This window comes from Manis pentadactyla, chromosome 1 (assembly GCF_030020395.1).
Source record: "Manis pentadactyla isolate mManPen7 chromosome 1, mManPen7.hap1, whole genome shotgun sequence".
Lineage (NCBI taxonomy): Eukaryota > Metazoa > Chordata > Mammalia > Pholidota > Manidae > Manis > Manis pentadactyla.
This window is the reverse complement of record NC_080019.1, coordinates 102,043,097-102,069,442: the sequence shown is the minus strand read 5'-3', so window position 1 is coordinate 102,069,442 and position 26,346 is coordinate 102,043,097. Positions and strand designations below refer to the sequence as shown.

The 26,346-nt window shown below is 44.4% G+C and overlaps 1 protein-coding gene across 1 annotated transcript in view; it reads left to right on the top strand.

The window, feature by feature from the left end:
- Window positions 1-25,695, top strand: part of SLC7A14 (solute carrier family 7 member 14) — a 48,070-nt gene extending 22,375 nt beyond the window's left edge. The window contains exons 3-7 of the mRNA XM_036930900.2: window positions 414-631; window positions 7,476-7,622; window positions 10,070-10,278; window positions 12,131-13,008; window positions 23,336-25,695. Of these exons, the coding sequence (XP_036786795.2) occupies window positions 414-631; window positions 7,476-7,622; window positions 10,070-10,278; window positions 12,131-13,008; window positions 23,336-23,658 (1,775 nt within the window). The 3' untranslated portion in view covers window positions 23,659-25,695. The remainder of the gene's footprint in view (window positions 1-413; window positions 632-7,475; window positions 7,623-10,069; window positions 10,279-12,130; window positions 13,009-23,335) is intronic.
- The last annotated feature ends 651 nt before the right edge of the window (window positions 25,696-26,346 follow it).

The following is a 26,346-nucleotide window of genomic DNA, read 5'->3' as shown; positions in this document are numbered from 1 at the left end:
GATTGCTGGAATGAAATGGAAAATGTATGGACTATAAAGTGATGAACGGTGAAGGTAAAACCATTTTCAAATAACATGTTAGAAGCAGACACACGCCCTGAATGCCCCAGGGAGGTCCCGACTTCAGGTGTTCTGTACCACGGTTCCATAGACACTGTTGCAGTTGTCATATCATGGATCCAGTTTTGGGGGTCAGGATACCAGGTCACCTCAGCCTCCCATTTGCAGACAGACACCTGTGGCCCAGCGTGCAGGCCTGCGCGTGCACACACACACACGAACGGCTCCTGCTTCTCCTTGGCAAACTGACCACCCCTCCCGGAACTGAGCACAGATGCCCTGCAGGGGCGGGGGGGCTGTGCGTGCCCTTTTTTCCCTCTGGACGATGTTAACTCCCATCTTTCACCTCCTAGGGAAAGGGCAAGAATCATACCCCGATCTTCTGGCCCTGGTGATAGCGGTCATTGTCACCGTCATCATCGCGCTGGGGGTGAAGAACTCCGTGGGCTTCAACAACATCCTCAACGTGCTGAACCTGGCGGTGTGGGTGTTCATCATGATTGCAGGCTGCTTCTTCATCAATGGGAAATACTGGGCTGAGGGCCAGTTCCTGCCCCATGGCTGGTCAGGGGTAAGTTTGCACCTAAAGCCCAGGAGAGCTAGCGCAGGCTCTGCCTTCCACCCGGTGACGGTCTGAGACATGTTTTCAAGAAAATGTTGCTCTGTCCCATCATCTTCATGGCTCCCTATTCATCACCTTTTATCTGAATTTAATTGGAATGGTCTGAAGAAGTGGTTCTTATATAATTTTTTTATTTGTTTGTTTCACAAACATTTATTGAGATCCCACACTACACAGGTAACAATAATATATTTGGTGTGTTGGCCACTTACAATATGCCTAATACTATGTTAAGTGCTTTGCATGCAATATCTCATTTAATCTTCCTAATAACCTTGCAAGGAAGATACTTACAGATGAAAAAAATCAACAAGATGTCAAATGACACATTATTAAGCACACATTGTAAGTGACAGAGTCAGGGCCCAAAACCAGGACTGTCTGACTCCAAAACTTGTATATGAATAGCTTGGTTCTATAGAATCTCTCTATAGTCTATGCAGAGAGACAGACAGTCCATAAATAAACAGTGAAGTAAATTAAAGGAAGTCAGGAGGGTGAGTGGATCAGGAAGGGATGAGTGTGCCTACCCAGAGAACCAGGGAAATAACAGTTTTTGTATCTAATCCCAATGCTGGACTTGAGGTAGAGAGTCCCGCTGAGGTCCCAGGACAGCTGAGTGGCCGAGCGGGCGCTGGTGTAGACCCCATTCCAGTGGCACTGCTCACAGCACAGGAGTCCACCTGGTGTGCTCTAGGGGCTGGCAAGAGAGTGGGCTGGACTGAAAGGACATTTTCAGATCTCATCCCCATGATCTACATGGTGGGAAAAATGGGACATTCAGAGCGGTGAATCCTTTTATATGGACAGGTAGTTCTAAGTCAGGCCTAGATGCTTTCTCTAGTATGCCTGGATTTATCAGTATAAATGACTGGCCCATTTTTTTACCCAGTAGAAAATACATCAGACAGTTTTGAGCTGGAAGGCATCTTAGTGGTCACTTGGTCCTACCCCCTCATTTAAAAGGTAAAAAACCTGCGACCAGGGGAGGCACACCTGTCTAGCACTGGTGGCAGAGGTCAAGTTCAGGATTCCACCAGGATTGCTTTTGTAGCTTTTGCTTAGACTAGTTTTCCTCCAAGATGTCCAGGGATCAGAAATTTCTTTTGGACGACATTCATGTTTATTCTGAACCATGCCACACTGTCCGATGCAGAGAATAAGCAGGGAAGTAGTTTAAGCCAAGATTTCTAGTCTTCTGCTTATCTGTAAGAATTCCACAGCACCACAAAGTGCAGCCCTCCTCCTCGAAATGAATAAATCCTGAAACCGGTTAAAGCCAGAAGAGACAAAGAAACACTGTTGACCCCATACTGGATCCCCAAGTCTATATTTTCTTACAATACAAATCATTCCTTTCCTATCAAATAAAAGAAACAACAAATGTTAAGAGTGACAAAGAAAGAATGTTTTCCCAGAACTCAACAACTGCATTTTCCTCTTAACACATGAAAATATTCTCACCATTTCTTAACAATATAAGAAATTATTGGGTCATGGACTTACTGCAAAGCTTTGACTAACTTTTTCTGAGCTTTTAGGGTTTTTCATCCAGCAGGTGGAAAAACTAATTGCACCCAATGTTTGCAAAAAATAATAAAATCTTGGATGTTTTTATGTGTACATTGTGTGGCTAGCAATAGTTATAATTATAGGAAGAAGCAGCTAGAATTCATAGACTGTTAGGTGCCCAGCACTGAGCTCTATGACTATTATCTCACTCTGACAACAAACTTTAAAGCAGGTGCTGCTGTCCCCACCTTATAGATGGAGAATCCAGGCTCAGAGAGGCAGGGCAACTTATCTGAAGTCCCTTAGCTAGTCAGTGCCAGGATGGAAATTCCTGTCCAGGTCTGTGTGACTCCAAAACTCTTTCCATTATGAGCACCTTGTGGATGGTGACCCCCTCCCTCTTGAGCCTTCTTTAAAAAGGAGAGGGGATAAGGTAATTAATCTTACATATTACATTTTCATTTCCCTTAAGCTTTCACAAAGTCATAGAGTCTTGGAGCTGAGAGGAACGTTAAGATGTGGTCTGCTCTGTTTTCTGATCTTCAGTTGGGAATATAGTTAAACCAGCCCAGGCCAAGTGTGCATTGTTCGCTAAGACAAAACAATCTGAAAACTTCTCTTAATTACTCAGTTCATGTTTAATTTTCAAAATCTCCTAATAGCTCACCTAAATGGCACATACCATAGTGTAGGCCCCATGTAAAGACTGGAAGGAGCTCATCCTCTGTGTAAATACCCTTTGCCCATGCTGGAGAAAATGAATGAGTCTTTTAGTGCCCTGGTGCTTTCTTCTGGGGTCTTTGTTCTCCTTGGGGGGGATTTCTTCTTCCCTCTCAGGGTCTCCACATCCTTCCTCAGTCCCAAGCCCACCTCATCAAGGAAGAAGCTAATCAAGCCAGCCTTAGGAGCTCTCATTTAGAAATCCTGATTTCTCAGTAGCTTTGTAGTAAGAAGAGAGGATCAGAAATCAGGGATAAACAAGAAAGGAAGGATGCCATGCCTAACACATTTTCTTAATGACATACTCTTTCATACATACTTCTCATGTAATCCGCACTTTTACATCAAAATAAGTTTAGAAAAGTTAAGGTCACAGTTCTAGATCATAAATCATGGATGAGACAAAGGCCATATTCACTCTACTAACCCTGGGTTTGGACACCTGGAACCGATTGCCTTCTTTTGTACCTTTAGCCTCACTGACCTCACTCTAACCCAAATCAACTGTCCTTAGTAGGCTTGTCATGGGCCACCAAACCTTGGCTAGGATTTTGGATTTTTCACTGCAAATCAGTTATCCCACAGGAAATTCAAATGTGTGTCCTGGTCACTGTGACTAAAAGTATTATCTGAGCACAAAGGACAGCCCAGTGTGCAGATGTTCTGACTCATCCTTTTTGCTGTCTGCCTGGCCGTGGATTTCTGCACAGTGCATTTCCTTCCTAGCAAATGGACCTGGACTGTTCTTTCTCCCCTCCAATTTCAGGTCACTTCTAGTCTAGCAAGGCCACTTTGAATATAGATCTTATTTTTTAAGGTCTGGCACCTTCTCACAATCACATTACCACCAAGTTAACTAACACACTCCCTGTTCGGTTACTGAACAAATGTCAACAAAAACATGTTGCCTAATTGACAGCTGCATGAACTTCTTTATTCCTCAGGAAAAACCTGACTCCTAACCATGTCTAGGAGATTAATTCAGAGTTCTAATCCATTTCACTCTCCAATCATTTTAGGTAGGATGAGATGGAGAAAGCTATTGTGTGGTGGATGGTTTATAAGGATACCATTGCATGCCTTGAAACACAATTCTCAAATAATTTGAAAGGGTTAATGAACAATCTGTCCTCTGGCCGTGGACCCCCCTCATAAGCCTACTTGCCCTGCTTCAACCACTTCGTTCCAAAAAAAATAACTTAAGGAATGGTTTACTCACTTACAGGTTCTGGGTCAAACGCTTCTTTGGTCGTGAAGAGCTTAAAAACAACAAACATTTCTCCCTATATCAAGTAACTGCTGGCCCTCAGCTGAACCCCTGCTTCCATCTGCAATTCCTCAGCCCCTGAAAATTATTGGATGTGTATTCCCTGTATGTTATTTGTTCTTGATGCTATCTTATGGTTTTTCTTTAAACAAACAAGACACTCTACCAGCACAAACAAATCCCAGGAAAATGGTCCATAGCAATCATTTGTAGGGAATGCTGACAGCTTCCAAGCAAAGAAAAAGTTGTTTTTCATGTTCTCCATATTTGAATCCATTTGTTGGAACCTATTAGCACATTCCACTATCACTGTGGACAGGCCGCTAATAGATCTGGAGAGTGAGGGTGGTATAAAAGGCTATTGAATTTGGAGTTTCATCTTATTATCTTGGGAGTGAATTATCTGAAGGTGCTTAATTATGTCCTGGGCCTCTGGCAGACTGGCCAAAGCAAAATATGGAGGGTTGCCTCATCCTAATGCCTCTCAGATATCAGCAGGGCACTGGGGGCCACCTTTTAGGGAGCCCACACATGGTAGCAGGCCGCTAATGACATTGCTTTAAACAACTTCTTAAACCACAGCCGTCCAGCCCCCGAGGCATGTGCTGCTGCCCTGTCCACTCTGTGGAGGGACAGATAATCTGGATCACCTGGCTGAGCAGCTACATCAGGTTTACTTTGGAAAACAATTTCCGCTTAATCAAATTTCAAAGTCAATACTATTTTTTACCTATATAAAATATCAAAGGGATGTTAGGATAAAGTACCAATGAACCCAGAAATACACGTACTCACATGGATACACACACACACACATGCACACACACACACACACTTCACCCACCAATTTTGTCTACAGATGCTCACCCCGGACGCCACACATATTCGTTCATGCGTGGGAGGGTGCCCACATCATGAACAGTAGTGGCTGCATATGAGACCTTTATAGAGTGAAATGGGTAGCAGTTCTTAGTTGCCTGTTTGGGTAGGGACACCATACAGAGTTTCATTTCATGGCTCTTTTGCATTTACCCATCAGGGATCATTTACTTGCAAGGAAGAATAATTCAAACTAATTCAAGTGGAAAGGTGACCTTTATTTGCTAATTATATTTTCTTCTCTTGGTTAATCTATTTACTTAATCTATGTCTTGTTAGTCCAAGTTCTGTTTGATCTGGGCAGGTGGGCTGGTTTTCTCCATCTGCCTCTGTTCCCCAGATCCATTTTCCAGCCTTCAGGTTCTGCTCTGCACTCCAGGACACCCCTGCTGGTTGCTTCCAGTTCAGTGCAGCCACTAGAAGATATCATTAGGAGCTGAGAACGTAAGAAGGGAGCAAGGCCAGGGCGCTTCCCCCTCCTTCTCTCCCAGACTTTTCCTGGACCTAAAAGTAGTCCCATCATTGAAATCATCTTACTTGAACCATCTAAGTTAAATTCTGTTTTCTGCCTAATGCAGTAGAACCTCCAAATGTCCTACCTTTAACCTGTTCAGTCTTACGTCAAAGATTGCTTTCTAGCTCTACATAGGCAAATTCTGGCTAACATTCTGTTTGAAAACTTAATTCTCCCTCCCAACTTGATCGTAGTTAATTTTCTGTTATCTAATCATTATCAATAATTGCCATCCATTCTTTCATTCACTTGGAAAAGAGTAGCATCTGGTAATTTCGTCTAGACTTTTTGCTTATGATGGTGTCCACATCATCAAGCACATGGGAGTAGTTAATAAATATATGTTGAGTTTTTAAAAGAACAAAGAGGAGGAGGAGGAGTAGAAGGAGGGAGAAGAATGTTTTTGTTTCCCTGGTTTTCATCTGTTCTCGAAAAACTTACGATAGTAGAAGTACTGGTAGTAGGAGCTAATATTTTTTGAGCACCTACTGGACACCAGGACTGCAGTTTACTATAGTATCTCATTTAGTCCTTATAGTAACCGAATGAGCTAAGTACTATTTTTAATCTCCATTTAAGTGATAAAGAAAATGAGGCTCTAAGAAGTAAGGAACTTGTTTTAGGTCACCCAGCTAGCATGTGGTAGAGCCAGCCTAGGTGTGCCAGACTGCAGAACCTGCACTGAGCCCAATCTGCCCCCGCCCAGACCAACGGCTCTGAGAGCCCCTCTGGAGCCTGGGGCGTGCTTGTCTTCCAACTTCCTCTTTGAAATCAGAAGGTGTCCCCTGTGACTTCCACTGAGCCTTTTTTCCTTCAGGTTAGACAACCCCAGGTCCCTGATTGTTCCTGCATAGCCTGGTTTACAGACCTCTCCCCTTCTTCCCCAGTAGGCTTACCCTGCAATTCTTCTTTAAGATCCACCCTGTTCTCCTCAGCAGTGAGCTTTTCCTGGACCTAAAGGTCATCTTCAAGCATTCAGAGAGGCCTATTTTTTACTTTCAGCTGATAATAAGAATGCTAAGGTGGAAACTTCATTTAAACTTCAGTAGATTCTGTGAAAGAAAGTAACTCATTCCTCAAAGGAAGATTTTCACTACCATTCAGACTCATCAAGACCCAGCCTCCCTAGAGCCATGGGGACGGCTCCTGTCGGCAGACACCCAGTCCGGGCCGCCGTCACGGCCTCCCCAGCTTTGTGCTACCTCATGCCTTGTACCTTCTCCTGCCTGTGGTCCAGCGGGGCCGCTCAAGCCCCCAAAAGGAATGGAAAAATCAAACTATTTCTTCCTGTCTTTCCATGGAAGACAATAGAATATCTGGAGATCTGAAAATATTTTACATCATTTCAGATATGGAAGTTCCCAGAAGTGATCAGGGGCACCGGTGGCAATTTGGGCAGAACAATTCCTCCATGCAGAAGCATCAGAGCCCCCTGCACTACACGCCTGAAACACTTGCCCCGTGTCTCTGGGGCAGTCAGAAGTTCTCCCCCCATTTCCAAACATCCCCTAGGGGTGTTCATACAGCTCCTGGTTGTGTGAGAACCATTGAATGAAAATTAAGAATGAGGAGGTCAATGTGTTCCCCAAAACATAGGAACAGCCAACTTATTACTTTATTTATAACCCCACTTATTTCCAAAAATGATTTGCATGTGTTGAATGACCCATTTTCTTTGGCCATAATTCTTCTAATCTCCATGTTCCACATGAGGCAGTTGCCCAGGATCACACAGCTAGAGAGCAGAGAAGATCAGAACTTGAGTGTCTACATAAATTTCCCTACATTATCCTCTCTGCCACTCAGCCATGTCTGCCGGGAATTGGGCAACTGTGGGTGCCGCATGGAGGGCCCTGGTGCTGCCATGACACTGAAGCTGAGTAATGCCACTGTCCACACAGGTGCTCCAAGGAGCAGCCACATGCTTCTATGCTTTCATTGGCTTTGACATCATTGCCACCACCGGAGAGGAAGCCAAGAACCCCAACACATCCATCCCTTATGCTATCACTGCCTCCCTGATCATCTGCCTGACAGCATATGTATCTGTAAGTATGAGTGTCTTTGGGACCCTCCTCGTGGCCTTTTCATATTTGACCTTAAAATCTAGCTCTGGGACTGAGCTTCCTCCTGTCAGGAAGTAATCCTTTCCATGTGCCTTCTTGGTGTGTGTATACTTGTGTACATGCCCCCTGTATCCCCACTCGTCAATGACAAGGAAAATATCAGGACTCCAAACGAGATGGGAGGAGCCCCAGACCCGCACTTCAGCCATGGCCTCCAAGTCTCCATCCCCTCCCTGACCCAGAGGCAAGCTCTTGGTATTTGCTGCTGCTCAGGGGATGGTGTGCAGGGAGTAGGCAGCCATCCAAAGAGCTCAGATCAGAGGCTGGCAGTAACAGGTGGGTGTGCGAGTGAGGCATTGTGGGCCTCTGTGCACCCTCTTCAATGCTCTTCTGTCTTCTGGGAGCTTCCCGGCAGCAGAGAGGCAAGGCTCCCCCAGAGAGACTAAGTGCATCATCCTCCAGAGGCACTCTTCCCATCAAACCTCAGGGGAAATGCGATTTCTTTCTGCTATAGCTCCCCCTTTTTACGCTGGTTCAAGCTCACTCTCTCGGGTTTCCTGCTAAGGGGAGCCCTCACAATAAACCTTTTGATCTTGTCTCCTCGCACTTTTGATGTGTCGTCTCTCAGCTCCCATCTCAGAATTTCTTTCATAGAAACAGTTCAGCCACTTCCAACATCTTCTCAGCCCCTGGCAGTGGACAGAACCCACTGACAAGCCAACAGGTGTGTGATCACACAGCGACTCCCTGTCCTAAAGGTCCGCTCACTTGGGTCACCACAGTTAGGAAAGAGCCAGCAGCTGGGGTGCGCCCTATCCGCCCTGATGTTCCTGTTGCCAAAGCATTCAAAAAGAACCTCCTTTCCAACCCCCACCCAAAAAATTCCAAAACCGTCTTTAGCAACTACCTAAAGAAACCAGCCAATTGATCATCAAGGCAAGCTGCAAAACATGATTGTCCTGAAAGCCAAAGGAAAACATGAGAGAAGCCTTGGATGCGGTTCCTAGAAATTCAATTGCCCACCCAAAAATTTATGGGTGAGTCGATTAGCACCTCCTCCATGCACACCATGCAAGTGGCTTCATCTTATCTCTACCCTCACATCCCCGCAGACAGATCTGTCTGGGATGGCTGGTGGTGTGGGGGGAGCAGCAGAGACACTCTGCTCTGCATTCCCCCTCTTAGTCTTCCCTCATACTTCCTCCTCCTCTGGGCTTCCTCCCTTAGAACAGCACTACACACGACGCTGTCGCTGTATCTCTGGGCATCTACCAACATTTTGTACCTCCTGATCTAGCAGGAGACTTGGTGTGAATTGCTGTAAAAATCAATCCCACTCTCCTCCAGCCCACCCATCACACCCACAAAGGGTGATATTGCTGGGAAACCTTCTCTTCCAGAACACATGGGCCTTATCATGCTTTGGGGATGTTTCATCAGCAGGCTTCCATTCCCCCACCAGAAGAGCCAAATTTCTGGGCAGTGGTGGTCCATCCTGTGGAGGCCCATGGCTTACTGGAGGATTTGGGCTCCTAAGGAATAGGCAAAGAAGTGGTCTGGGAATGCATCAGCCACTCCCTTTCAGGCTCCAAACTTCCTTTTTGATGCCAGTATTGACCTGGTATAGTGGTCCTTGGGTCACAGGCCAGGGTAGCCCCATATCTGGCCATATGACTGGTAGCTTCATTGCCTGGGGCCAGTTCTGAAAGGAGAGGTGCTATGGCAGATCTATGACATGAAGAGAGATAGGTCCAGAAAGCCCCAGGCGATTCCTGGTTAAGCAAAGCCACAGTGGTTATACAGCCTCAGAGAAGGACTGGATTCCATCCTGATTCCATAATTTGCTTGTTGGCCTGCCTGGCTCCTGGGAATGAGCTATAGAGGAAATAGAAAGATGAGTCCTCATCTAGATCCCTTCAGCTAACTGGCCGTGGATCTCCTACACACATCTTTGCCATTTCAGTATCTGGTCTTCAGGGTAAGAGGTAGTACAGCTAAGAGTCTATAGGATCCTGAAAGTATAAAAGAAATGTGTTTTGTCACTCTGGGCAGGGTGCTCATGGTCACTGCCAGGCCCAGGTTCCAGTGCTTTAGGCTATAATTCCTTCTCCCTGGTAGTGTCAGAGTGGCTCTGCTTTCGTGCTATAATACCTGCAGACTTACTCTTCAGATATTAAAGGGCCACAGATAGATAGTAGAGATTATCTGGTCCAGTCCACTGAATTCACATGGGAGAAGAAAATACTGAGATAAGAGCACTAGAGGCCACATGACTCATCTAAAATAAAGGTATGTGCCAACAGATAGCAGATCAAATGGCTGGGCAGGCCTCTGGCTCCAGGTCTAGGGCTCCTTCCTCTCCTGATGGGATGTCCATTCATGCTGTCAGTCCCTCCTACCTCCAATCATGTTTTCTCTTGTTTTCACAGGTAAGCATGATCCTAACTTTGATGGTGCCATATTATGCCATTGACACAGAGTCCCCGCTCATGGAGATGTTTGTGGCTCGTGGGTTCTATGCTGCAAAATTCATAGTGGCCCTTGGGTCAGTTGCAGGACTAACAGTCAGCTTGCTGGGCTCCCTCTTCCCAATGCCAAGGGTCATTTATGCCATGGCTGGTGACGGGCTCCTTTTCAGGTATGGGTTATGCTCTGTGGAATTTATTCTGTACGCCACACCTGTGCAGGGAGAATGTCAGCCACTGTTAGCCTGACTATAATTTTGATGTAAGTGACTGTCACATAGACTGGGGCATGCATCATATATCCTGGCAAAATGTCTGAGTGACAAGAGCTTAGACCCTAAAACAGTTCGACTCTAGGTCCCTCAATCTCGTACAAACTAATATGCCCCTAACTGCTCCCACCTCCTGTCTGACACTGTGTACTCCTTTGGAAAGATGGCAGATGCCAAACTGTTACACTGGGTGGCCTCCAGAAAGAAGATCCCACCCCAGGGATATTTCAGGCCTGCCCTCACATTGAGGCAATGGTAACTACCCCCCTCTCCACGGCCCCTTGAAGTTGAGAAAGTTCAAAGTTACAATCAAAGGGAGGATAAGAAGCTCTGAACAGAACCTATTGGTAGTAGTAAAAATAGTTAACCACTTATTGAACATCTGTGTATCTCAGGTGCTTTGTATACAGTATCCCATTTAGTTGTCACAATAGCTCTGTTTTGCAAATGAGTATACTAGGTGAGTACATTCAGAGAGAGAGAGAAACATGTTCCAAAGCTCCCAGATGCTAGGGGGGTGGGGTGGCTAGGGCAGGGGGGAGGGGAGCCAGGATTTGAACCCAGGACTCCCTGACTCCAAAGGCCAGACTTTTGGCCATGCCAGCATAATGACACTTCCACCCCCCCTGCACCGGGCATGAAGCAGCCTATCTGCCCATGGTACAAAGTGCAGGTGGCCACATCTCAGTTCCCAGTGCCCACAGGAAAGGATTCTTCCAGTACGCAAAGCAAGGAGCAAACCGTGTAGGCCCAGGAGCTCTCAGGGGCACAGAGGGACCCAGCTCAGGACTGCATCTCCGCTGTCGGCTTTCATCTTCTGCTCTGGTCCCTCTGTATACCCTCTGAAGTCATCACCAGGTCAAAACTGCTCCATTTGGTCGCCGAACAGACCAAGAAGAGGCTGACTGTGGTGGAGACGTGATGACTTCACACACCTGGAAGGGTTTTCCGCCACCAAAGAAAACTAAGAGGAAAGACACTGGGGCTCTAAGTACAGCTGATAGTCTTGTGTGAATCAGGGGAATGAGGAATGGAAGCAGAGGGAGGAGTGGGGATCCAGAGGAAAGAGAGGAGAACAGGAACCTACTCAAAGCTCACAGGAACTGCTGGAAACCTGTCTGCCATTCAATTGCTCTTGTTGGTCTCCTTCAGTCAGTAGCTATCTATCAACACATTTTTAATTATTGTGCTATTCTGCCCACTAACTCCCTGTGCTTTTGCTATAGCACAGTGTTTCTCAAGGTTTTGCAGAATCCTCTGGAGGTTTTTGAAAGCCTGTTTTTTGGGCCCCACTCCCACAGATTCTGACATAGTAGTAGTAGGTCTCAAATGAAATCTGAAAAATACGTATTTCTAACAAGCTCCAAGGTGACGATGATGCTGCTGGTCCATGGACCGCACTTTGGGTAACACGTCAGAGGATCCCCAAGCAGGTGTATGGCTTCTCCAACTCAGTTCTTCACAGCAAAGTCTGGGCTTCAATTTAGGTTTCTGAAACATCTTGTAGATTCAATCAACCCTTCATACCACATAATGAAGTAGGAACTTTGGTAAAGAAGTCTGCCTCAAAACCAAGGAACTAAAGTATGAAATTATATTCCAGGAACCAAATCATGGGCTAAGAATACCAGCTGTATTTAAAGCAGTGAATCCAGAAGTAAATTGGAGGGGCAGGACTGCACAGTGACAAGCCATGTTAGAATCAGCCACCACCTGTAGCCCGCCACTAACCCTCTGCTCCGTCTCCCTGCAGGTTCCTGGCTCACGTGAGCTCCTACACAGAGACGCCAGTGGTGGCCTGCATTGTGTCAGGGTTCCTGGCAGCTCTGCTCTCGCTGTTAGTCAGCCTGAGAGACCTGATAGAGATGATGTCCATCGGCACACTCCTCGCCTACACCTTGGTCTCTGTCTGTGTTTTACTCCTACGATACCAACCAGAGAGTGACATTGATGGGTTTGTCAAGTTCTTATCTGAGGAGCACACAAAGAAAAAGGAGGGCATTCTGGCTGACTGTGAGAAGGAGGTTTGTTCTCCTGTGAGTGAAGGAGAAGAGTTTTCTGGCCCAGCCACCAACACATGTGGAGCCAAGAACTTACCTTCCTTGGGGGACAATGAGATGCTCATTGGGAAATCAGATAAGTCAACCTACAATGTTAACCACCCCAACTATGGCACTGTGGACATGACCACAGGCATAGAAGCTGACGAGTCGGAAAACATTTATCTCATCAAGTTAAAGAAGCTGATTGGGCCCCATTACTATACCATGAGGATCCGGCTGGGCCTACCAGGCAAAATGGACCGTCCCACGGCAGCTACAGGGCACACGGTGACCATCTGCGTGCTCCTGCTCTTCATCCTCATGTTCATCTTCTGTTCCTTTGTCATCTTTGGTTCTGACTACATCTCCGAGCAGAGCTGGTGGGCCATTCTTCTGGTTGCTCTGATGGTGCTGCTCATCAGTGCCCTGGTGTTTGTGATCCTGCAGCAGCCAGAGAACCCCAAGAAGCTACCCTATATGGCCCCTTGCCTCCCCTTTGTGCCTGCCTTTGCCATGCTGGTGAACATCTATCTTATGCTAAAGCTCTCCACCATCACATGGATCCGGTTTGCAGTCTGGTGTTTTGTGGGTAAGCAACTTCCTTTGGAGTCCTTGAACAGGCCTATCCCAAAATTACCTTCTAGCTGGATGAGGCATCTGCATTCCATGGGAAATCTAGCTTGTTCTATGGACACTTGCTTTCTGCGTTACAGTCAATAAAGCCAGTTGTGCCCTTTCTGCCTGTTAAGGTCTTGATCGTTTGTTCTGAAGAATGATGCCAATCAATCCATTACTTCATTGGAAACTATTATTGGACATTCTCCTTATGGATAATTAATACCATAAAAAGGCCACTTAAAATGAATCCACATGAACAAGGGACAAAAATAGCACAGTAAAAGAGAGGTGTGAAAGTTGATTGGCATTTTATCTCATAAACTAAAAATTATGCAACTGAAAGTTATGCAAAAGTTCTCTTACACTTGACAAAATTAAAATAAAATAGTGATCAAGTCCTAATTTTTTTAAATGAGCAAAGTATGAATTAAGTATGGATTTTTTGGCATAATTTTCTGGACAAAAATTGCACTATTTAACATCTCATTTGCATTGACTTTTATGAAATATTCAAGAGTTTTTCATTTTTTCCCAAGGTCCTTTCTTCATCCCTTGATATTCCAGTCATCCTCTTGGGAAGTGCCCATTAGGCCATTATCCTTGCTAATTTTCTCTTCCTCTGTCTATGATTGATATGACTCCATTAGGTACTCAATTGTCCACAGCTCTGAGTGTGCATTAGAGTTGGTCTCTAAGCTCACTTTCATCACCATCAAGTCCTGTTACTTTCTTAAGATTTCTAATCTTCCTTGACTTACATTCACATTACATGTTTATCATATCTGAGAATCACTGATGTTTATGAGATGATTGGGGACTGGTGCTCATGATAACTTGAGAGGGGTGTTTAAGTGAAGAGTAACTTTAAAGTTCCTTGGTCACTATTTTTATGTTGCCTACACAACTTGGCAAGCTGAGGTCTCTGGTAACAAATACTTAGCTAAGGAGGATCCTTTGGTGCTTTGAGGAATAAGAAGTAATAGAATGAGTAGCCCCTGCCTTAAGCAGAGGCAAGATGAATACATGTAAATCAATTCGCCTGGCCGAGGCAACATAAGGACACTTATCGATCAGTAGCTCATCCACTCCTTGAGGTCAGGGACAGGCATGCTCAACATTGTGTCCTCTGTGCCTGGGACATAGTAAGTGCTTAACAACTGCTTTTCTATGATTATAAAGCACTCTTCAGATGAGAAAAAATAACTTCCAATCAGAAGAAAGGATTTTGAGGTGGTAGAATTTGAACAGGGCCTATGAGATCAGATTTAGATAAAGGGAAATGGGGGAAACATAGTATTGAAAGGGAAGGGCATGTGCCTTCCAGCAGACTCCTGCCTCTGAAGGTCATCCTGTGCCCTCCTGTCAATATTTTGTCCCAATTTTTCACTGTTCTAGGTCTCATTCCTTGTTAAACTTGAGAGGGTTTTCCCAAGAGGACCCCCTTCACTCACCATTTGTATGATGTATTCATAGTCTCTCTTCTCTGCTTAAACATTTTTCCACTGGAACCTGAGGCTAACCAATGGAAGGATTCAACTATGGGTAGAAGTGAGTGAAGTGGATAGAAATATTTCAGTCACATATCTGTCAGATAAATGAAGGGATAAACACAAAGTCACCTGGATTTATTCATTCATTCCTGGACTATCAGAGCTGGAAGGGGCCTTCAATATCTAGTACAATGTTACCCACAATGCGGTGACCATTCCATTGGTAATATCTGGGCTGATTTTATAGAGTATACAAATGAACTTTTTAAAATATTACATAGTTATTAAACATTTCCACATATACTAGAAAAAATATACATACATGAATCTGCTGATTATTTTTAAATTTAAGAAGTGATTCAAATTAAAGAAAAAACATCAGTATTAGTACAGGTGCCATATAGTTTGTAGTAAAATAATTAACATTTGTATAGTACTTATCACATGTCAGCCATTATTCTGAGCACCTTACTTTTACTAATTTATTTAATCCTCACAACAGTCCCCATTTGACACATGAGAAAACTGAGGTATTTGACTGAGGTCATATAGCATAGCCAAGTTAGAATTCAGAGAATGTAGGTCCAGAGTCCATAACCATAACATCTACATCAAAAACGTGGCATATAAATAACTAAAGTTTGAGAAATGCTAACATAGTCCACCACCTCCCCACTGCTCTCTCCCTCAGTAATTTTACAGATGAGTAAACCAAACCTCTGAGAGGTTAGATAACATACTCAAGGTCAACAGGAGCAACAGGAATTTATTCACACAGCTGGGACTATAATCCAGTATCTCCACAGTCAGATCTGGGGCTCCTACTTCCTTGCAGGGAGCCTCTGAGAACACATTCTTATTTGATCAGAATGTTTGATACACAGTTTAGAAGGATGAACACATAACATCAGGCTTCATGGGCATATGACCTGTGCACACAGGCCCTGCACTTGGTTTAAAGATCTGCTGCTGCCTTTTAGAATTTTTAACTTTTTTTTTTAACAAGAAGTTCCATGGTTTCATGTTGCACTGGGACCCACAAATTATGTAGTTGATCCTGCATAAAATCTATGGTTACTGGAGCACCAGAAGCATTTTCCAGAAGTGGTGAGTCCCTTGCCTTTGGAGTTAAACAGCCCCAGATTCAAATCATAGCTCTGTCACCTTTGCATCTTGTAAACTTGGGTAGTTCACTCAACTCCTTTGGGCCTCAGTTTACTCATCTGTTAAACTGCAGATAATTCTACCAGTCAATCTTGTTGCTGTTTGAGGCTTAAATAGGAAAATATTGGGGAAAGCAGTAAAAATTGTTTCTTTTCCTCTTTTCTTTTAAAAATCTAAAATGATTCATTATCTCCTAGACTAGCTATCACCTGCCAGAGTACAGTGAACTTGTTCTGATTCAATGCTACCCTCCCAGTTACCAGGCAGAAGAAAACTCCCTGAAGGCCTTCTGTAATCTTGCTGATAACACAAACTTCAAACTGGTTCCAGAAACTGAATCTCCCTGCCACGGAAAGGTGCCACCATGCAGCCAGGGGCTGGCCAAACAGAGGGCACAGGGGCCTGCAGCTCAACACCCAGCTGCTAACTACTACCTGCTGTGGCATCAGGGTCTTTGAAGGTTGCTACATCACCTAGAACAAAGATTTTCAACCCTAACTCCACAGCAGAATCACTTGAGTTGCTTCTGAAACATTCTATGTCCAGGATTTCCCCACAAAGTTTTTCTGATTCAATCGTTTTGTTATGGCCAAGCCACATGTGGGTGTTTCTTAAAGCTTCTTCAGGTAATTTTAATGTGCAGCCAGGTTAACAATGATCTACAATAGTGGTTTTCAAAGTGTGGTCCCAGACCAGCATCATCAACGACATGGAACCAGTTAGAAATATGATTTTGGATCCCATCCCAGACCTACAGAATCAGAATCTCTAAGGACAGTTTAGGTTTTCACGAGCCTGATAGATGATTCTGATGTATGCTCAAATTTGAGGGCCACTGATCTAGAGAGAAAAATAAAAAGATATTAGCAAGGAAGACAGATAATTTAATTCTAAAAACTCCCTGTTTTTCAACCACAGAATTTTGCATATATGAAATGTATCTATCCCAGAACCCCAAATTGACTTATAAAATCTTTAATAATCTTATAGAATAAATGTCCCACCTCTAAACTTCTGAGCCTCCAAAATGTCAGCTTTTTCTTCTTAATATCTCTATTCATAGTACAACTTTCCTGGTGAGAACAATAGAAATATTTTTTAAAGGAGCCTCTTATGAAACATTAGCTACATTTTTAAAAGATTTACATGGTTAAGCTGAGTCATAACTTGATAATCTTCTCAGACACATTTTTCTACCCAACGTTCTCTAAATGAATCTTAATTTCAGCATTTTTGTAACAATGTGTCGAGATGCTTTTGACCTTCAGAAGAGCATGGCTCAAAGAGTAAAATGAGGCACAATTCCCAGCAAGATTTCCCTGCATGTTTTGCCTTCAGAAAGAGAAATAACATGAACAGCCAATGTTGAAACCCAACCAAATGAGCAGCCTTCATTTTACTTTTCTCTTAGCTGATGAAGTTTCATAAAGAACACCTCAAGGGGCTTGGCAGAGTCTCAGAGAATATGAAACTAGCAGGGGCCAGTGGGAACACTGTGCAATGGTATTTTCCAGGGCATCTTTCAGGTCTACTGTTCCTTGTGGGACCTTATTATAAGTTTAATCATCTGTTAAACCAGCTCACAGTCCCCCTGGAGGGTGCCAAGTTTTCATCTGGAATTTTTTTCAGCCCATCTGAGAAAACAGATTCTTGTCTATAGGGTTCAGAGAAAAGACACTGATTTGGCAATGAACCTCCTAAATCCTGTCTGTATCAGAACATAAATGTTCAAAAGGCATCGCTAGGGTCTTTACCTGAGCAACCACCTGAAACCCTGTGGGAAATCACCCCAAAGTAGCTACGGTGACAAAGGGAAGACAGGGAAAGAAGGGGACCGTGAGCTGGGACCTGAGAGGTCCCCAGGCTAAACAAACTCCTGATGATACAGCCCACAAATTCTCCTTGTAGGCAGAGGAGAAAAGAAATGGCACCTTCAACATCAAAATAATGCTCAGAGAGCAAGAAAAATCATGGAGGCCAGACTGGGGAGGCAACAGGGCCAGTGTGGTTCCAAGGAGGAAGTGTGGAGGCAGATCCTGCCACAGTGGAGGCTGCGTGCCGGCAGGGAGGCTCCAGGGGCAGGAAGGGGCCTGGCGATACCACGGTTCTGCACCCAGAGACAGCTGAAATGTTGGCCTTCCTTTGAGACCAAAGAATGACAGGAGAGAGGACCCTGGCAGAGATGAAAAGCCCTGGGGCAGGCTTGTGCAGTGTGCCTGCAAAAACTGAGCGCAGTGAAATAGTGAGCGCCAGGCTTCTTCCCCGCAGCATGCCGTTTGTGAGATTCATCCACATTGTTGCATGTAGTTTTAGCTTGTTCACTCTCCTCACTGGCTATCCTTCCAGGGTGGCCACGTACCACAATGTGCCTATCCATTCTGGCGTCTGCAAACATTTAGCTTGTTCTCATTGGGGCAGTTACAAATAGGGCTGCTATGAACATTCTTGTACACATTTTTGGTGGACACAGGGACACATTTCCCTTGCCTTTCTGTTGAATTAGAAGGGGAGTTGCTGCCTTGGATGATTAGATTTTTAAATGTTCTTTAACAAGATTGCATTCTGTCTCCTGGCCATTAGACCCATCAAATAAAACAAAGGGTCCCCAGCAGATGGGAAACTGAGGCGTAAAGTAATGCTACTTACATTAGACCAGTTGCAGGGCCAGGGAGAGACTATCCCCAAATTCCATCTGAGCCTGTTCTTCCTGGCCACACCATATTAAACAAACCTTATTGTTATTACAATCAACAGGGCTGGTGGTGGTATTTACAAAAATAATCAGCAAAGTGGGAGTCGGTGGAGATACTGTGGGTGGAGAGGACACCTTCTCATTACTATCCAGACTTCATTTCTGCATTGGTAAATGTCTGTTTTGGAAAGTTGATCGCACAGTAAAAATAAAAAAGCCCCCGGGCATAACAAAGTGCATTAGTTATCTGCAGCGGGCAGAGCTTCCTGCTGGAAAGTGCACCCCAGGAAGAGGCAGCTCCACCCAGCCTGAGGGCAGGTGGCCCAGCTCCCCTCAGCCCTGAGCATATTGCTGCCTGCAGAGGACAGGAAGCTCCCAGGGGACTCAAGAGCTCAGGGACCTGCTCCTCAGCCCCAGTTTGTGCTGAGGGTTGGAAATCTGCTGTTATCGTCTATCCCCAGGTCACCCAGTCTCTTTTCAGAGTTGAGTTTTTATTCTAGGCTTTTGCCCATACTAACCAGAGTTCTCTTTCTCCTACCCCCTCTTACTTGTGGGTTTGGGGTCATTTGCTTTATTTGCACAGGATAGATGAGCACAGGTGTAGTAAGCAGGTGTTCCACCAGCTCCAGCTAATGCTGAGGTGCCCCGGCATCTGAAAGCAGGTTTGGCACTCCTAACCTTTCCTGGAGACACCCTGGTGGGATGGGAACAGCCATCAGTTAAGATTCCAAGCTGTGATCTCCAGTGCCATTCAGTCACCCATTTATTGTGTAGTTCTTACCTTCTCTGAGATGGTGGACAGGGAAATGCCTTTTTATAAAGGGCTTTATGATCACAAAATGCTCTATTACATAAAGAAAGCCTATTCAATTGCTGAAGGCATGGTTCTTCCTCTTGTCTAGCCCAAAGCTTTCATGGGCACATTCTCACCAGCTTTTATCTGGAGGAGAAGCCAAAGCCTGCAAACAGCCTTTCACAGGACTCATTGTCATCACCTTTGACCAGGGCTGGCATTCAGCCAGGTGCCTGGCACAGCCATGGCTGCTGCCAAAATGCTGAAACACTTCTGTGCCTACTGCTAACTAGTTGCTGCCCTGAGTGGCCCCCACCATGATCCATCAATGAAAAAAACTCCTCCAGGCCAGCAGGGGTCCTCCAGCATCTGGCTGTAACACAAACTGGATTCCCTTCTGATTTTTAGCATCACACCTGCCTTTCATTTATTACAGATATAAGATGTATAACTACAAAGCAATGGAGCTAAATTTTTAAGGAATAGCAGAATTAAATATGCAAATAGAAAAATATTGTTATTATCAATTAGCCATTTTACTCTTGAGGCTTGATTCCACTGTGTATATGTTTAGAATAATGCAAAATAAAAAGTTAAGCAAAATTGTTTTCAATCAGTCCATACCTGGTAGCCCCTCTGGGTAGGTGAGAGAAATAAAAATGGAAGCACCATGGATTAGGAGAGGTCCTGAAGGATTCAGTCTGACCACTAACTGTGTTGCTATGGAAAAATCCCTTATTTTGTCCTATGCCCCAATTTCCTGTCTGTGCAATGCACATAACCATTACACATGTACACGCTCATGCACATGCACACGCACATTCCCAGAAAGGCTAGGAGGAGTCTAAACATAATAACATGTATGACATTTGGAGTTCCTTGGGAGAAAGGTGCAACATAAATTATGCATCTATAGGACCTCAGCACTAAGAGGTGTTTGGGTTGTTCTGTGAGGTTTAATTTAGATGATTTAGGACTTCCAGAATTCCCACAGATTTTTCAGCAACTACCTCATGCTTAGTTCTCTAAGCCAACTGAAAAAAGGAACAGAAACAAAACACCCTGCTTCTACACAGGAGGCCTTAACAGCTCTGTTTACTCCTCCAACACAAAGCCCTTGTTTATGTGTGACAGATGGCAGTGCATGCTTCTCTCCTCCTTCTCCCTCTCACATCTCTCTCTCTGTCTCCTTCTCTCCCTGGCCCTCTCTCCCTCTTGCCTTCCCTCTCTCCTTCCCTCACTTCAGCTGCTCCCCTCTGTTTCTTTGCCCCCTCTGCTCTTCCTTTTCCCCAGTCCTTCCACGTGTCCTGAATTAAACCATAGGGCCAGCAGGGATAAGAACAGACAGAACCCCAAGACCTGGGAGAATGCCTTTGCCCAGCCAACCATTTATGCTGCAGGCTGCAGGCACACACATCACTGGTTGGTTTGCAGCTCTCATATGGAAATAGATTTTTGAAGACAGAGAGACACACCTTTGAAACGGTAGGGGGCTCTAAGCAAACATTAAAAGGTCCATAAATATTTATGTGGCAGGTTTCCATGGGTTGCTTTCCCAAAGTAATCATACTTGATACATTCACACACAGACACACACACACACACACACACACACACACACACACTTGTTTTCCTTCCAGGCAGAGCCACTCCCAAAAGTAGACCTAACCTCATAGTGCATATTTACTGAGCTAAGCATAGTCTGTAAACCAGCTGCGGTGGGAAGCAGCATGTGAAGGATTGGATGTGCAAGAGCCTTCGCTCCATCCTTGTGGAATGCTGATTCTGCCCCTCTCAGACCCAGACGAGTGACTCAGTCTTTCCCAGCTTCTGTTTCTTCTGTGAAATGAAGGTATTCCAGTAGATGGATGATCTATAGATTCTTTCCCAGCTTTTAGTATCTAAGATTCTATGAGCAATCACACCAAGTCTCTTAGAGAATTCTCATAAATCAGTCTCCCTGACACCTCAAAACCTGGTGGGGGAAAGGGGAGGCAAAGGAAAGTCTGTCATAATAGATGCTAAATCAGTGCTTGAGTGATGGCCTGTGCAGTAGCAGAGAAGAGAAGTTAGCAGCCAGGTATGAAAACATGATATGAGGGTCAGTAGGGAAATTACTCACTTATAAATAGAGTCTGAGAGGGGAACAGAGAGGAAAGAATCGATATAATAGATACCAAGCAGGAGTAGGAGGCAAGATCTGGCACCTGCCGGGATGTCTAGAAGAAAAGATGGCAAAAAAGCAAAATGAGGCAAAAGGAGGTGTATGCCTGCTACTGATCCACTTGGTCTTGTGAAATTTACTCTCAGGTCTCAAACATGCTTCCAACAGAGGCCTTCTGCAAGAAGCAGCCTACTGGCCCTTTTGGAAGAAGCCTTACTGTGATGCCATTCTACACAAGGATAATCACTATCCCCCTGGCCAACCCCCACCCACAGACAAGAAAGAGTAGAGATCCATGCCCAAAGCAAAGAGGCTGTTTGAGAAGTAATAGCTACATCTGCAAATGATTAACTCTAGGATTTATTACCAATTAGGAAAATAAATCTCTGCTTACTTTGGCTCCTGGAAAGATGATTTCACTGGGGGATGGGGAGAGGGAAGGGGAGAAATCTGAGCTGAAAAAGACACACTTCAAACTTGAAAGAGAGCAGGATTTCTCTAGCACCAGAGGGGAAAGCAGGCTTGATCTTGTGGTTCTGGGCAAACAGCCCAGCAGATGCCTACAAACTCAGCAAAGTCAAAGAGACCAGTGCCACTCAGAAGAGTTTGCATGACTGATGACCCCCAGTGGCCAGGCCTTAATAGGCCAGAGTTGGCAGTGAAGTATATGTAACAGAAGCTTTATCTTCTTGATCTCAAGAGTTCTCAGCCTTGGCCAACCTTTGGAATCACCTGTGAAGCTTTAAAAAGCAAACCTATGCTTGGATCGCACTTCAGATCAATTAAATCAGATCTCCAGGCTTGGAGCTTAGTTATTAGGGAGGTTCAAAAATTCCTCAGGAGACCCTCTAGGTACAGCCAGTTTTAAGAACCACTGCTTATCCTCACAGCAAGCCCAGATTATAAGTACAGTAACTCTCACAGTTTTACTGATGAGAAAACTGAGGCATAAAGAGGCTAAGTAACTGCCCCATGGTTACACAGCTAATAGGGACAAAGGCAGGATTTGAACCCAGAGCTTACACTCCTATCATGCCCTATGACCTCTCAAGCTATGGTTCCCAGCTTTCCAGGCTCTGAGCCTTCATGAACTTTTCAAGGTAGAAAATGGGAGCTCTCAAACTATTTTTTATATATCATTTCAAAACACTTCTGACAGGAATGAAACAGCCCATTTAATGCTACATATCAACAAGCTTCTTACTTTTGCTTGAAATTGTATCAAAACAAAGAAGTTTGCACTGGAAAGTCCATGCTTACCAGGAGTGCTCATTCATTCATTCAACTAACATTAAGGGACAGTTTTCTGCAGAGTCTACCAATTAGAACCACCTCATTCAAATAATCACACAATAGATGTTCTAAAGGTGGTAACAGAGGCATGCAATAGACACTCTGAGGGCCCACAGAAGAAAGTGGACAGCTCTGAGTGGCAGTAACGTATTATGTGTCTGGCGAGTGAAAAATGGCAAGGTAAATCATAGGGTAATTATGCAGGTTGCTAACTGGTGAAATAAAAGATGGAGTCTCTAAGTGGAGGTATGGGATAATAAAATGCTATGAGAAGATTGGAAATACACTGTTGGTGGTCCATAAATATATAAACAGGCCAGAAAATGCAATTCCTGGCTGGCATCTGAGTTGTCATGGGCTGGATGTCAACAGGAAAAATGGGGACTGAGGTGACCTAGGGAGACTATATACTGTCTGAAGAGGCAGCTGGCTCTCACCGTCAACCAAGCTAAATAGGAATGTGGGTACAGAGTTCTCAGAACTTTTTATTTTTTAGGGGAAGTTATACATATGGTTTGCTTAATGCAAGATACCCAATTTTTAGATGACATCTAATTCAAGTATTTTCCAAACACTGTGTAGACCAAAGAAAGCCCACTCACCACCAGTTCTGCCTTCACCGTTGAGAGTGGTCTCCCCCCTAGTCCCGTGGGTGCCAAAGCAACCGAGTACTCACCTGTGCCTCCCCTCCACCCCCCACAGGTATGCTCATTTATTTTGGGTATGGCATCTGGAACAGCACCCTGGAAATCAGCGCCCGAGAAGAAGCCTTGCACCAAAGCACGTACCAGCGCTACGACGTGGACGACCCTTTCTCGGTGGAAGAGGGTTTCTCCTATGCCACAGAAGGCGAGAGCCAGGAGAACTGGGGTGGGCCTGCTGAAGACAAAGGCTTCTATTATCAGCAGATGTCAGATGCGAAAGCAAACACCCGGACAAGTAGCAAAGCAAAGAGCAAAAGCAAACACAAGCAAAACTCAGAGGCCCTGATTGCAAATGATGAGTTGGATTATTCTCCAGAGTAGGAGCAGGCACACAAGAAATATGCAGAAATCACGGTGATTTATTTTCAGTAACCTAATCTGTGGGCTGGAAGGTGCAAACTTGTTTGGCTCTCATTTCAAAAATCCAACCTTCCCCAAAGTCAGTCCCCACGCATAGCCTGTCATCTGCTTTTGCTTTTCAGAATAGTTCTGTCGAAGGGATTCACCTGGGCCCCTAACTGGCCCCCTTGTAAAAAATAAACAAGAAGCTACAAGACATTCTGTCTTAGATGCAACCATCAGAGCTGATGGCAACAAATGTTCCCTAGGCCTGTGCTTTGCTGGTTGAATCTTTTCGCTTCTTGCTGAAATCTCAAGAAGCCAGGAGAAAACTCCTTGGGCCAAGCTCGCAATGCGGCTCCTCCTGCAGATGTGCCAAGGCAGGTGGGTTTGGGCACATGGCAGCATTTCAACCACCTGAGCTCTTCTCCACCTGCTGGGCTGAGAGCTGCTCCCTGAGGCCAGGGTGGGCAGGGGTGCACTGACGCCTCCTTAGCAAGTGGCCCTTCGTCCTGAAATCTCACAAAAACAAGGTCATGGAAAGACACATGCTTCTTTCACTCACTAAGGTTCTCACAGTCCCCAAACTATAACTTTAGGATCCAGCAAAGGTCAAGGACTCTGAGATCATTTCCCCAGAAGTTTCAGGTTCACCAGAAAGCAGTTGTGCAAACCCGATGACATGGTAAGAAGCACCATCAAAGCTCACCTTAAACACCCAGAAAAAGTAAATAACCATCTCTTGCAGTGAAGGCCAGAAGGGCATGGGCAGAAATTAATTCTCTGTCATGCCTTCTCATATACCAGACTCCTGCTGATAGGATGCAAGAGGGCAAAGTTTGGAAAATGATTTCATGGCACTAATATGCCTTGAAGATGTAGGCTGTTTTATAATCAGATAAAAATCTTTACAAGGAGAAGTGAGCGAGCCACTGAGGTCACATTGCAAATTCTATTTCAGGTTTTTGAAATTATAAATTCTGGAGTTAAATACACAACCACTTGATTGGTGGGTGCTACTCTGAAAACAAAGATGTTGAAGCTCAGCTACTTAGGTAATTGCATTCCATGAGATCACATTTCACTTCTGAACCTCATTCCTCCAGAGTAGCTCACTTTGGGACAAGTGTTTTTGCTGTCCATTCCCAGATCAGTTCCCTGAAGCCCAGAGAAATATCTACCTGGGAAGGTCTAAATCTAGGCCTTAAGGGAGACTCTAAAAGGACTCTTCTCAGAAAAGCTAGATGAGAGAATTTGCAACAGGAAAATAACACGTGGTCTATAAATTCTACTCTTGGGTTACAGAGATGCGCAGGGCTGCACTGATGTGTACATGTTTCTACAAGGGCACAGTCTGCATAGAGATAAGACTTTTGTGAGAATTTCCTGAAAGGGGGGCAAAATAGAAAATTTCTTGCCCTGTCTCTCCTGAATCTGACGTTATGCCAAAAGTTTTCTAGAATACATCAACTAAGGTTTAAGTCTATTCTTTCTTAAAGGTTGAGGTTTATGCCATCTTGGCTTCTTTAGGATTATGCACACGGGACAAAAGTGTATTGTTTCACCCAGTTACCACTGACTGAGAATGTTCCCCGTGCTAAGTGATGGGAGTGAAGTCATATAACATCTGCCCTGGGGGCTCACGGCCCAGGGAAGGAGAGTGCTGGAGTCTGAAGCATGTCGATAAAACAACCCGGCCTCACAGGTCTTCCCATTGGTGCACTGGGTTTTAATATATTGTAAAAAGAAAGCTCAACTAAAACGAGTATTTTTAAATAAATTGCATATCACACCCATAGCCAATGAATGCCATTAAATTCAAGTAACTTCTATTTTCTAGATATGCTTTTTATTCCTCTATATTAATGGTTTTAAATTCTGGTTTTCTGAGGTCATTTTGTTATTTTAATGTAGGGCATGGCAGTGCCATGTTTTCTCTTCCCTAACCTTAACCGTAAAGACACAACGTCTGGTCTGTAAAATATATCCTTGGGGGATTAATTGTAAATTAATCATCAGCAATTTGAACTGGGTTTAGGCCTCAAAAAATCTGCCTAGTTTAAATGTAATCCGTTGAGATACCCAGATAGATAGGATAGGTCTATGTCCACTAAAAATGTTCAAAGAGAAATATGAACACAAATAACAAAATGGTAATGTGGGTGAAAGAGCTTCCTTTCACTAGTGAAGTTTAGGAGTTCAGGTCACAGTAGCCTGTGAGCAGATGTATGGAATTTCTCTAGCCTGAGAAGAGAGAACCACACTTTGGGGAACACCACTGGCACTGCTCTTGGGAAGATGCTGCGAACCATCCTCATTCCAGGAGCCATTTCTCCCAACAGTATATCTATTATTTTTAAGCTTTGCTCTTTTTATTTCTCTAAAGTCCATTAGTCATCTTCCTAGCAACCTTGGTTTATTTTAAAAATTAGTCAAGATGATAAAAAACAGTTTTTAGGTAAATAGATATGTTTTTCCCCATGATTACTAGCCTCTGTGAAACAGCCCCAGATTTCACAATGCAGTGTTCAAATACCATCAATCACTAGAATTATTCTATTAGTGTTTCCTAATAATTCTCTTAAGACTGCATTTGGGGGGCTACACTAGAAGATCACTTTATCATTACCATAGAAACTTAGCCCCCTTGAATGGAGTCCAAAGAAGACC